At 41.3% G+C, this 12,605-nt stretch overlaps 1 protein-coding gene across 9 annotated transcripts in view; it reads right to left on the bottom strand.

The window, feature by feature from the left end:
• The window catches only part of AFAP1L2 (actin filament associated protein 1 like 2), a 127,067-nt gene extending 114,912 nt beyond the window's left edge, over window positions 1-12,155 (bottom strand). For 2 of the 9 annotated variants that reach the window (XM_020988109.2, XM_020988112.2), the window contains exons 1-2: window positions 11,820-12,153; window positions 4,486-4,539 (exon numbers count right to left, since the gene is read on the bottom strand). In XM_020988109.2, coding sequence (XP_020843768.1) covers window positions 4,486-4,539; window positions 11,820-11,835 — 70 coding nt within the window. In that variant the 5' untranslated portion in view covers window positions 11,836-12,153. Of the gene's footprint in view, window positions 1-4,485; window positions 4,540-11,819 lie in introns of all 9 variants that reach the window. The other 7 variants (XM_078151045.1, XM_020988113.2, XM_020988108.2 and 4 more) reach the window with 6 other exon arrangements.
• Between the last annotated feature and the right edge of the window lie 450 nt (window positions 12,156-12,605).

Genomic DNA, 12,605 nt, shown 5'->3' with positions numbered 1-12,605 from the left:
TAGGTGTAAGGCCAGCTAAGAAACTTCAGAAATTTCCAGGTAGGCACTCACTGCTGCCCAAACATCCTGGTGCTACAGAGGGTCACTTGTCCTTTTGTGAGAATAAAACACGAACACAAACAGTCAGAAGAAAACAAAACATCAATCTGTAATTTGGGGCAGGATTGCATAGGAAATATTAAGTGCCATGATGAAAATCACCAGCTATAACTTCAACCTGGAACCTGGAGTTTGTTTGATAGAGCATCAGAACTGATGGGACCTTAGAGATCCATTCTAGCTTCTCCACTTATGGGGTAAGCAAATATAATTCCATACAAATGAGTCACAGTAGGTTGGCAGCCCATGACAATCTACCCCATTTCTTTATAAGCACTAGATTTTATTCATTTAATAAAAATCTTGCGATACTATGATTTTTCTGTCCCAAGGTCGCACACATCAAAAAAGTAAACAGTACAAGTTATTTCTAGAGAAGGATTTTATTTTGCTATGAAATCTTAAAGAGATTCCATTAGGACCACCAGAAAATCAATTCCTTCGTCCTAAACATGATGTCAATTATAGTTTCTCATTTTTTTTGGTATCCTAAACAATAACAAAGACAGCATGGCACAGGAGGTAGAGAGCCAGCCTTGAGGTCAGGAAGAGTTGGGTTCAAGTCCTCAGACACATACTAGCCACGTGACCATGACTATGTCACTTAACCTCTTAGGATCCCAGCAATTCATGAGGACAGTAAAAGTACAAATGATTGTACTCCACACTTCAGTGGAGGGCATTTCCACACAGAATTCTCAACCCTGATGAAATGGCAGGTTGGTGCCCAAAAATAAGAATAAAAAAATCCCTGATCTTAACAACATGAACACTGAACTTCAAAGCCTTTGAAACACTTTACATACATTTTGTCATTTGAGTGAATTTGATGAAGTCTAATTACTATTTCCTTTGCTTGTGTATCTGCACAGGTTCCCATACAGATTCAAAACAAGGAGAATATTTCATCAGGGGTTAGGAGCAGTTGTTTTTATATAACAGTGGTTGGTTATTTATTTATCTGTATCATTTCTAGCAAGTAGAGAAAGCCAGGATCGCCCAAAAATTCAGCCAGTTAGGAGATAGTCATGGTGCAGGTTCTGAGCACTCAATTCCTATTCAAGAAAATTTACTGGCTCAGAAAGACTTTGCAGAAGAGATGCTAAGGTGAGGAGACATTTTGTACTCTCCGTGGTGGACAAGTAGAGCAAAGACTGATACAATCTCTTAATTGCCAAATCTAATGACCTTTTCTCAATCCTCAACCTCCTTGATGTCTCTGCAGCATTTGAACACTGTTCATTCATCTTCTCTGCTGGGATACTCTTCTCTCTGGGTTTCAGTGACACTGCTTTCTATGGCTCTCTTCCTACCCATTTTGTCACTTATTTCCAGGCCCCTTTCCTAGGTCTTCATACATGTGGGCCCATTAAATACAGATGTCCCTCAATGCTCTGTCCTGAACCTTCTTTTCTCTCTATGCAATCTCATCAGCTTCAGTGGATTGAATTATCATCTCTCTGCAGGTGACTCCCAGATCTATCTGGCCCTACTATCTTCCTCTCCTGAACTCTAGTCCATCACAACCTGCCTTTTGGACATTTTTAACTGGATAAAACTGTATGTCCTACAGATATCTCAAACGTCACATGTTCAAAACAGATCTCATCATATTTCTTCTGAAACTTCTGAACTTTCCTATTATTGTCAAGGGCATCACATTCTTCCTAATAACCCAGGCTTGAAACCCTTGGCGACATTCTCCACTTCTCAATCTCTCTCATTCACCAAATCTTGTTATTTCTACCTTCACAGTACCTCTCATATACATCTTCTCTCCACTCACACAGTTATCACCCCAATTTCACACCTCATTATACCTCTAGCCTGGACTACTGTAATATAGTCTCCTAATTGGTTTCTATGACTATTTTCTTCCCACTCCAATTCATCCTGCCATAGTGTTTTCCATAGCTGCAAAGTGTTTTTCCTAAAGTGCAAGACTGATCATGTTCAATGAACTCCCATTGCTTCTAGGATCAAATATAAAATCCCTTTTTTTGGGTGGGGGGCAGGAGGAAGTGAGCATTTTAAGCTCTTCCCAACCCAGGTCCTTCCTGTTTCTCTAACACTACAATATGGCCACACTGGCTTATTTGCTATTCCTGGGGCACAACACTCAATGTCCTATCTTTGTGCCTTTGCACTGGCAGTGCCCAAGCCTGTGATGCTCTCCCTCTTCATTTCTAGCTTCTTTTAAGACTCAGCTCAAAGCACACCTTCAACTGGAGGATTTCCTGGTCTCTCACCCTAGAGCCTAAGGTTACCATCATTTACTTATTGTCTCCCTTATTATACATATTGTCTCCCTTATTATAACATAAACTCATTGAGGACAGGAACTGGGTTTTTTTTGCCTCTCTTTGTATCCTTAGCATTAAGAACAGGGTTAGACACCTAGTAGGTGCTTAATAGTAACTGATAATACCTTGGTACTTTTCTCTATGGATCCACTAACTGCAACTGAGGAGGCAGTTTTCTTTGTAAGGAAGAAAATTTAGCTGGCGTTCTCCTATCACACCATTTACAAATTCTCTGCTGTTTCATGGGTCTCCTGTTTCATAACTATTGCTCTCTTTAATTATCAGTATCACTCAAAGTTATACGCCCATGAAGGTGTCTGCCTCTGTTTATAATTTGTTATGGCTAAGTCTGTGTCTGCTGAATTCTGCACTTTTCACCATATTCATAATGAAATGCTTGTTTAGGGTTTCTGGACATGGATCAATAATAGCTTTATCTTTCCTAAATATTTGATATTGACCCACGTATCATCTAGCCCAGTATTTTCAAACTCAAATTACGTTTGCCTTAATTAATCTATTTTATATTACTCCTTCCTAAGAGTCTGTTAGTCCAATTATGTATTCCTCAGAACAAAGGACAGTATATAATACCTTGCTCAGCTGTAAGCAGACTCCTTCAAAATGAGTATGTGGGATCACTGGTTTAGCCAATGGAAAAACCCATATATCATGACTTTGGACCTAAATTTACTAAGCTTGAAGCATTGAGAAGGTTCCAATTCTTATTCCTCTGGTTGTCAGTATGTTGTTTGCACTGAGTTGATAACAGCTGAATATTCTTTTTTGGCTTCATGATGAGCAGAGGGACTGCCAGTGTCTGCCTGCAACCAGCTCTGTAACCACTGCTGGGGTGGACTGTTTCAATGTATGGAGCCAGTCAGGGGCTCTTTCCTGCCTCCAGTTGCCTTTGAAGTCCAGGGGAGGGGCTGACTGGAAGAAATGACTATAGTCCTGAGTTTGTTTAGAGAACTGCAGATCCAGTGCTTCTGTTGGGATCTGGCACTTGGTTCCTTGAAGTGAGAGCCTAATCCTTGAGCTCCCATGGAGAGAGATGAATTGAATGAGACTTGCACTTCTAAAATCTGTTTTATATAGTCTAGCATTGTGTTGATGGTACTAGTCTATCAGGCATAATTCCCTACTATATGGTTTTTCTATAGACTACGCCATCTATTTATTTATTTATGATACAGGGTGAAATCAAGCAAGAGAGAAGGAATTGAGTGATAGAAAAATGCTATTATTTGAGCTCAGAGTTATGTCCATACTGAATGGTCACAGGACAACACTTTTGCCCACAAATCTAAAGTGTGTCCCTCTCTGCATCTAGGCTACTCAGAATTTGATATCAATTCTAGTCAATTTGTCCTATGCCCCTTGCCTCCAAATCTTTGGGTATGATGGCCAGATTCTTTCTCTCAGAAGCTGATTAGGCTGGTGTTTGATAGAATTCCCCATTCCTGGCCTACCAGAGGACTGGAAGTAAAGATAGTGTTTGATTTTGTAATAGAACTAGATTTGAAAACCGACAAAAAGAGGAAAGTCAAACCCCCAAACCAGATATATTTGAAGACAACTGCTCCCCTGACTTCCCCCTTATTATTCATTATAAAGAATATTAACAAATAATATTATAAACAATAAATTAGTAAAGAATAATTTATTATATATTATATGTAATGGAATATAATATTATATACCATATTATATAAAAATATAAATATAATTAAGAATATAACAAGAGTTTCCAAGATTCATTCAACCAAGCAGCCTTGTGAGGAAGATTAGTAAGTATTATCCACATGTTACATCTTTGCATTAGTAAGTGTTATCCTTTACTATGGAGACGCTCAAGGCCCAGAGAGGTTAATTGCCCCTCCTAAAGTCACACAACAAGTTAGTCAGAGAGGCAAGATTAGAGCTGTGAGCCCCAGCTTGTTACTTAGCTCAAAACAGAGTCCTTCATCCACCACATCCCATTGCACTAGCCAAAAGGTTTTCCGGTCAGCTAGGACAATATGCCTAAGGAGAGTCACTATAATTGGGTTGCTGAAGAAGGCAGAGAGATTTGAATACTCACAAGTAGAAACCTGCAGAATCCTTCTGTGTACCATCAGACAGCAACACTTCTGTGCTGGAACAGACAGAAATAATACTCTAGTCGAGCTGACACTGCACAGGTGGAGGCCTAGCTCTCAACTCTTGAACCTGGCTTTAAAACTTTAACTACGTCGGTAGCATAGTTGTTGAAGCGGTGCATTCCACAGGAATGTATACCTTTTCCATCAAAAGCAACATCTGCTATGATGGTTCATGGTGAGGGAGGTTCTAATGTTGTAGTTGGAAATTTCAACTACCAAGCCGGAGACTTTTGTACCAGTGCTGACTTTGCAACTAACTCTGAGAAAGACACTAAATATCTCAAGTCTGAATGTTTCCCTCTAATAACTGGAATCAGACCACTCCCTTTCTCTTTACACAGATATGAAAACACGTTTGAGTTTTTCATCAAAAGACATGAACATAGCTGTTAGAAAGGGAGTTACATGTCTTTAGTCTTTTGGAGGCCCATGGGATTTGGATTCAAAAGACCTATATTTGAATCCTGGTTCTGTCATTTCTTGTGCTACTTAAGACAAATCTTAGCCTCCATTTTTCTCCTCTGTCAAGTGAGGATGTTGGCTTATTTGGACCAGTGGTTCTCAAACTTTTTGGTCTCAGGATCCCTTCACACTCTTAAAAATTATCAAAGACCCTAAAGAACTTTGTTTATGTGAGGTATATCTATTGATAATTACTGTATGAGAAATTAAAATGCCTTAGTATTATTATGAAAATAATTTGACCTTGTGGATTCCCTGGAAGAGTCTTGGGGACCACAAGTAATTTGGAGATCACACTTCTGAGAACCACTGATTTAGAAAATTCCTAAAGTTCCTTCCAACTCTAAATCTTATGATTTTTTTTTTACTTCATAGGTCTCACTGATGAGAGTAGAAGACCAGATTTTCATTATATATTATGCAACATACCCACACATATGTACACATATTTGCATATATGTGTATACACACACATAATATTCCATTATGTTTCTTCTTCTCGACTCCCTTTTGGTAACAGCTTTGCTTAACCTCTCTGTGCCTTAATGGACCCATTCCTAGAAAAGGCACTGTATTTCAGAGGGCAACTTCAGATTGAGCTAACTCTCCTTGGAGATACTCTGATGAAAAAATTCTTGAGAAGCAAATTCCTTACACATCCTACTACATACTCTTCCCACTAAGTCGGCTACTTTTAAGCTTTTAACAGGAAATTTATTTTAAGAACGCCAATCCTAAATCATCCATCTGACCTTACCTCCCTTCCCCTTCTACCCACACATCTTCCAAAACCAATGAAGAAGCTAAATGAAGCTTCCTTTAAAATCACAGAATTGTAGGACTAGTGAACATCTCTTCCAACTCTCATTTTTCAGATGAGGAAGTTAAGGCCCAATGTTATACAGTGATTCGCTTAAGGTCACACAGCAAGTGGCAAAGCTGGGACTAGAATCCAGGTCTTGTCAGCATCACCTGTTGATTGTTCTTTCCACACTGTGAGGCCCCTTGCCTGCCCCCTTTCTCAGGCTCCTACTGCCACAGCCAATGCTCTTTGAAGCAACCATCATCCTCTGCTTTGGGAAAAAGCCTCCCCTTTCCCCTGAAAGAACATTATATGCATCTACAAAAGTTTCTGGAGAAACATTTCCCATCATTAAGAGATTTAGAAAAAAATTGGCACAGCTTACTAAACTTTGAAGCTTTCTCTCCCCAACCCCCCTCTCCTTCCTGGCCCTTTAATTGTGCTTGGAACTAGTGAAGTTCCCAGAGTCACCCTCCCCTTTAGAATAACGGGAAGATCCCAAAGTAGAATCCCCTCTCCTGACCTTTCTCCACCCTCTCTTAAAGCAACCAAAAGCTGACCCCTCAACATTTCTATTTAGAGGCAATACTTTGCTAATGCACCAAGGGATCTCCCACACACAAAAAACTCCAAAGTCCCAAGAGCTAAGGATCTAGTGCAAAGAATGAAGATTTGGTCTTAACACTATAAAGACACAAAACCTAAGACTGTTGAGGATTTCAGTATACCCACTTGTAGGTTTGTCATTAAAAATCCTGGTTCACACAACCTTGCTTCATGGCTGATACAACTGAATTTGCTAATACACTAGATTTCTCTTTTCAGATTTCAGAGAGAATATGAAAGGGTTGCAGAATTCCTTAACTTTCTACTATTTTAAAGATTATGATATATAAGTAGATATGTCATATATAATATATATATATATATATATACATATATATATATTTAAAGGGTACATGAAGAAAACTTGAATGAGGAGAAAGTTGATACCTCTTAGAATGGGAGAAAAAAAAAACCCTTACTCCTATAACTGAAATGGAGATCAACACCTTACCTTCACCTCTCCTGTCTTATTTTGAAACCTTCACTAAACATGGCTCTTAGCACTCCCAAAAGGAACTATGGGAACATTAGAGAGTCTTAACTAATATGTTTTCTTAACCCAGTTACGTAACTGAATAGGTACAGCTTCTTGGTAGATGTGTAACTGGATTAAGAAACAGAAGCACATACATAAAGATACGACATTCTTACAACATACCGTTGCCCAAATTAAAGTCGATTTGTTTCAGTTAGGCAGTGCTTCATTTCAAAACATGTTACAATTTTGGTTGCCCCTTGCAGAGGCATTCCAAAGCTCAGCCAAGAGATAGCAAGTTATTAACATCTGGCACCAGAAAGAACTCCACAGCTGGAAGAGCAGTAGGAACCAAATTTCTTGATCACATGATACAATTCTACCCAATGAGCTCAAACTAATTGAAACAAGGCTATAACTCTATGTGTTATAAATATGCAAACATAAGGAGGACAGGAATCTTTTCAAGTTACTACTACAGAAGCACAAGACTTAAGTACCACAAATTCCTAAGCTTCTTCTATGAGAACACAAAACAGCAAATCTGAGACAGAAGCATTTTAAAGACTTCTCAGGACTATTCCCTAGAAAGCTTTACCTTTCTAGGAAGCACAATTTACTTTCTTTATATTTGTGGAATCCATTATTACTCTATTGGAACAAAGTGGAGATGAATCAATGTCAATTTTAGTAAGAAAAATTTTCAAGGCAAAACAGGCTCCAAATATTCACTTATACACAACCCATAGTATATAACTTCACTCGTGAAGTACCGAGAACATACAAACACACACATAATGGCTCTCCCACAGCAAGGGCAATTTGAAAAGATCAGAATAGACATTCAAGAACAGAACTTCTATTAAAACTGGAGCTACATACAGCTCTGGCCTTGGAGTCAGGAAGACCTGAGTTCAAACCTCAGACACGTGACTAGCTGTGTGACCCTGGGCAAGTAGCTTAACCCCAATTGCCCCACCAAAAAACAAACAAAAACAACAACAACAAAAAACAAAACAAAAAACCCTAAAAATTATAAAATGTATTTTAAGAATATGAAGAAAGAGACAAGGTATTCTGTATGTTGGGACTTTTTCTTTTGGGGGAGGGAATGAAGAATTTAGAAACAAGCCAAGGCATTTAAATGTCTAATAATAATTGCCACAAATAGTAACAATTCCTCTCTACAACTCTTCCATATCTTGTGATAAGTACCTTGAGTTGTTTTTAATTTAATTGTTGTTGTTATAAACAGCTGCCTGGTCATTCCATAGCTATTCAGGCTTACCAAATAAATTGCCCTCAAATCTCTGTGCTAAGTAGGAGGTTCTGGTAGACTTTAGACAGGGCCAAATCAGGGAGTTCCTCAAGCTAGAGTTCCCATAAAGATGGAAGCATTTAGCTCAGGTGAAACTGTTAATTTGACACATTTTCAAGGTGAAATGATACTACCTGTCAGGAATACTGTGAGGAGTTAAACATCTGCCAGATGCCCCAAGTTCCACAGAGGAAAGGTGTAACTAAATAAACCATTAGTGTTGTAAAAAAGAATGATGGTAAGAATAGCTAGCGATTCTATAGGCTTTTAAGGTTTGCAAAGTGCTTTATGATATGTTACTTCATTTAATTACAGAGTAATTTGGAGATCTGTATTTCAAGTCAGATTATATATCATTTATGTTTATACATGTGTGTACATACATATGTGTATATATAAATATACATGTATGTATATTTATACATATATAGATACATATACACATATATTCATACACACACACCTGAGATGACTCAGGTTTCGCAGATTAGCAGTTAAAGTATCACATCATTTAAGTTACTGCGAGCCAAGATATAGCAAGGAAAGGAAATCCTAAAAACTCCAAACTATGGTGCCATGTTAGTTGAAACTAAAATCTTTTGTCAAGACAACTAGTTGTGTTGCCTAGACAGTCTCTAAATGATTTTTTTGTGCCTTTGGGAGTACTTTATGCTCACAGCAGAAAAAAAATATTGTGGGAATATATACATACATACACACATAGATATATACATATACATGTATATGAATATATACATCTGTGTGTGTGTGTATCTATCTATCTATCTATCTATCTATCTATCTATCTATCTTTAAGAATGTTTAGTTATCTAGTCAGGGGCAGGCAAGAGCCATTAGTAGGAAATCCTGACAATATTTGGGCATTCTTAAGAGAAACCACAAACATTTTACTGTGCTCTAACTTAGAAACAAATATGCTGTATTTTAAAAGAGTTTTCAAGCAAGGACTTGAAAACCCCCAACAAATTCTTGCTTGTTTTCCTTTGTCAGCTGGGCAATGGCAAACTTTTTACTTTACAGGTGGGGAAGAGTCCTAGAGAGATGTTTGGTGACTGGTAGAAAGGGCAAAAATAGATCTTGAGATTTAGAGTTTAAAGAGACCTTGGAGATCAGCTAGTCCAATCTCTCCATTTTATGGATCAAGAAAACTGGGGCCCAGAGAACTTAAGTGACTTGTCTACAGTCACACAGGTTGTAAGTAACAGAGACAACAGGTGAACCCAGGTTTTCTGATTCCAAATCCAGTGGGTTTTTTTCTCTCACTATAACATCCTTGTTGCCTAAGTCACTAGCAAAAAAGAGCTGGATGGGGGAATATGTATATAAGGCTACTTATATACATATATATAAGAAAACTAACAGAAAGAAGACAGATTATCAAAATGCAACAAGGCAAATACTTCCATCTATTCATTAAATCCAAGAACAGAAGCTAATAGTCTATTCTCACTTGGTTTTTTGATCTATTGAATCTTCATTTATTTCTAAGGCCAAAAAAACCCATTGCCTTTCTACCAATCTTTGGAAGGAATCTATCTCTGACTTCAAATGATCTTATTCTCCAATGTTCCCTATAGACCTGAACACCAAATGTAAACATGCAGTTTGCAATGGTGTAGGGTGAGAGACTGGTGTTAGGGGGGTACAGCTAAATAAAAAATTGTCACCTTCTATAAATAGTTATAACTGCCTTTGGGGGAAAGTTCATTTGGAGGGTACAGAGAAAGTGCAATCATGCAGGGAAAGGAAACCCCCAAAATCGGACCCTGCCCTCAAATCCCCAAAGGATTGTGGGGTGAAGCAGACACAGGGAAAAGGTCATCATTGTGAGAGGTGCCTCAGGGTGAGTCCAATGGAACAGCAAAAGCAGTGCTCAAAGTCATCAGTAGCAAACAAGCCACACCCTCCTACCACTCCACCGCACCGCACCCCAGCACCCTGGCAAATAACACTACCTAGTATTTATGTGGGGCTTTAAGGTTTGCAAAGCATTTTACAAATATTATCTTGTTTTATCCTTACAACAATCCTAGGTGGTAGGTGCTATTATTATCCCTCTTTTACAAATGAGGAAACTGAGGTTGACAGCAGTAAGGTAAATTACCCGGGTTCACATAGATAGTGTCATAGTGACGTGGATTTGAACTCTTATTTTTCTATCCACTGAAACACCCAGCATTACTTACAACTCTGTCCATCTCTATTTCAACTTTGGAAACTGAAGCAATCAGGGAGAAAAATGTCTTTTTATTGACAAGCAATTCCTTAGGAGCTGAACATTTTGCTTTAACAATCTCTCTAGAGTCACCCAGCATTTTTATAGAGACCCTTTCCTCTTGCAGTTTGTGAAAGCAGAGATAGGGGTTTAAGAGGAGAGGGGTTTTGCTACCACTCCCCCCCCCCCAAGCCAGATCATAGCTTGCTCAACAAACCAAGCCGGGAAGGAAACTCCAAGCCCCTCCTATTCGGTTCATCTGAAAAACCTGTAGCCGGCTGAGAAGCGGGGTTGTTCTAGAACCAGTCTTTGCACATTAATGAAGTGAGGCAATTTATGTGCATCAGTCAGCTTAGTAACCAGGTAATTGTCTCATTCTGCTTGACTAGCAGAGACCTGCCCTGTGGCTGGGTCTGATGAGATCCAAGGACACAAGATTTCTCCAAGTCTTTCCCTATTTGCTTATCGCTCCAGTTCAGCCCACCTAAGTACTAGGCGGAGGGAGAAGGGTTGTTTTTTGGTTTTGGTTTTTGGTTGAAAGAATGCAGAGGGTGGCAATCCCGTGAAGTCTTCCATTATTAAGGAACAACAGGGTGAGAGTAGAATGCCTTGTTTTTAGGCATCACTCCCAGGGCATCTGGAAAAACTTCATGGGACCAAATTCGTGCCAGGATCTAAGCCTTCCCCCTCATCCCACCACTAAGATTCACACAGCCAAAGTGCTGCCCCTTCTACATGGAGGAAGTCTCCCCCTTCCCAGTCAAACAGAAAAATGTCCCACCCAGACTGGCTCCCCAAAAAGAGAGAGGTCGTAGCCCTTCTTTCTATTTTCTGGCGGAGGGGAGTTGCTTGAGCTTCGCACACCTTTCAAGGCCTCTCGGCCCACAAAGGGGTCTCCAGGGGCTGCCACTCCAGCAGGTGACTTTTTTCCCAGGGTGAGGCGGAAGGACGCTCTAGGGGGAATCTGAGTCGCAACTCTGCTGTACCCCCCACCCCTCCATCCCCTCCCCCACACGCCCCGCACCCCCAAACCAAAAAGCCCACATCCAGACGAAGCCAATTCCCTCCCGGCTTGGCTCATTCTCTAGGGAGGATCAAAGGACCCAGGGCGGGGGCCACCCACACAGAGAGCCCAGGCGCCGGCGCCCCTTCTCTTCCCCTCCCGGGCTAGAGACAGCCGGCTCTTTACCTGCAGTCCGAGAAAGGGGTCGGGGTGTGGAAAGCCTCCCAAACTGCCCTCCTCCAATTTGGAGGCCAGTTTGGCCAGGGGGCAAGTTCCCGAAAGGGGATGGGCGCGAGCGCTTCCCTGGGAATGGGATGCCATGGGTCTCCTCCCGTAGCCTGTTGCGTCGGCAGCCTCAGCTTCTCCCTCACCTTTGTATTTCTCCATCGGGTCTGTGCTTGGTGGCCCCTCCCGCGCTGGCTGTCCCGGGAGCCGCTGGGGCGCTCCGACTGACGGGGCCGGGAGAAGCTCGGGCGCTCCGATTCCCACTCCGGCTCCCCGCTCCCGGCTCCTAGCTCCCTCTGGCTCTGGAGACTTCTCGTTCCCCTCCGTCTCCTCTGGCCCCTCCCAGCAAGGTCACGCCCAGCCGCTGTACCCGCCGGAGCTGCTTGCCCTGCTGGGATCCCTGAAGCTGCCCTGGCAAGCGCGCCGCGGGGGTCCCTGCCCGGGCGGCTGCGACGGCTGCTACTGTCCACGCCCTTCCCGCGTGGCTGAAACTCCACAGGACACAAGGGACGGGCGAGGCAGAACGGGGAGGAGAGGGGCGGGCTGCAGACAGATTGTCTCTTCTTGAACACACACACACACACTTTTCTGAGATTTCTCAGAGTCTGAGGTCACAGGGGGCTGCTGGAAAGCACTGCGGAATGACTGGGAGCCGATGGGAGGGTTACAAGGAGATTACCAAAATCCTGGTAGAAGGAACGAGAAAAAACAATTAAGAAAAAGTCGGCCCAGCTGACCCACACCTGGCCCTAATGCTTTCTCCACTAAGCAAGCCTAGGGCTCCTTTACATTTCCACCTATGGAGCAGGTATTTGTGTGCTTCTCTCTCCTGCTAAGCTCTAAGTCTCTACTTACTTCCACACCACACTGCCTCGAACATCCCAGGTGCTCTATGAAGGGCTGTTGAAGTGCGTTGAGCTAAAAACCCATTT

Source organism: Phascolarctos cinereus, unplaced genomic scaffold (assembly GCF_003287225.1).
Source record: "Phascolarctos cinereus isolate Bilbo 61053 unplaced genomic scaffold, phaCin_HiC Scaffold_3;HRSCAF=262, whole genome shotgun sequence".
In the NCBI taxonomy this organism is placed as follows: domain Eukaryota; kingdom Metazoa; phylum Chordata; class Mammalia; order Diprotodontia; family Phascolarctidae; genus Phascolarctos; species Phascolarctos cinereus.
The sequence above is the reverse complement of the archived record's forward strand: the minus strand, read 5'-3'. Positions and strand labels throughout refer to the sequence as shown.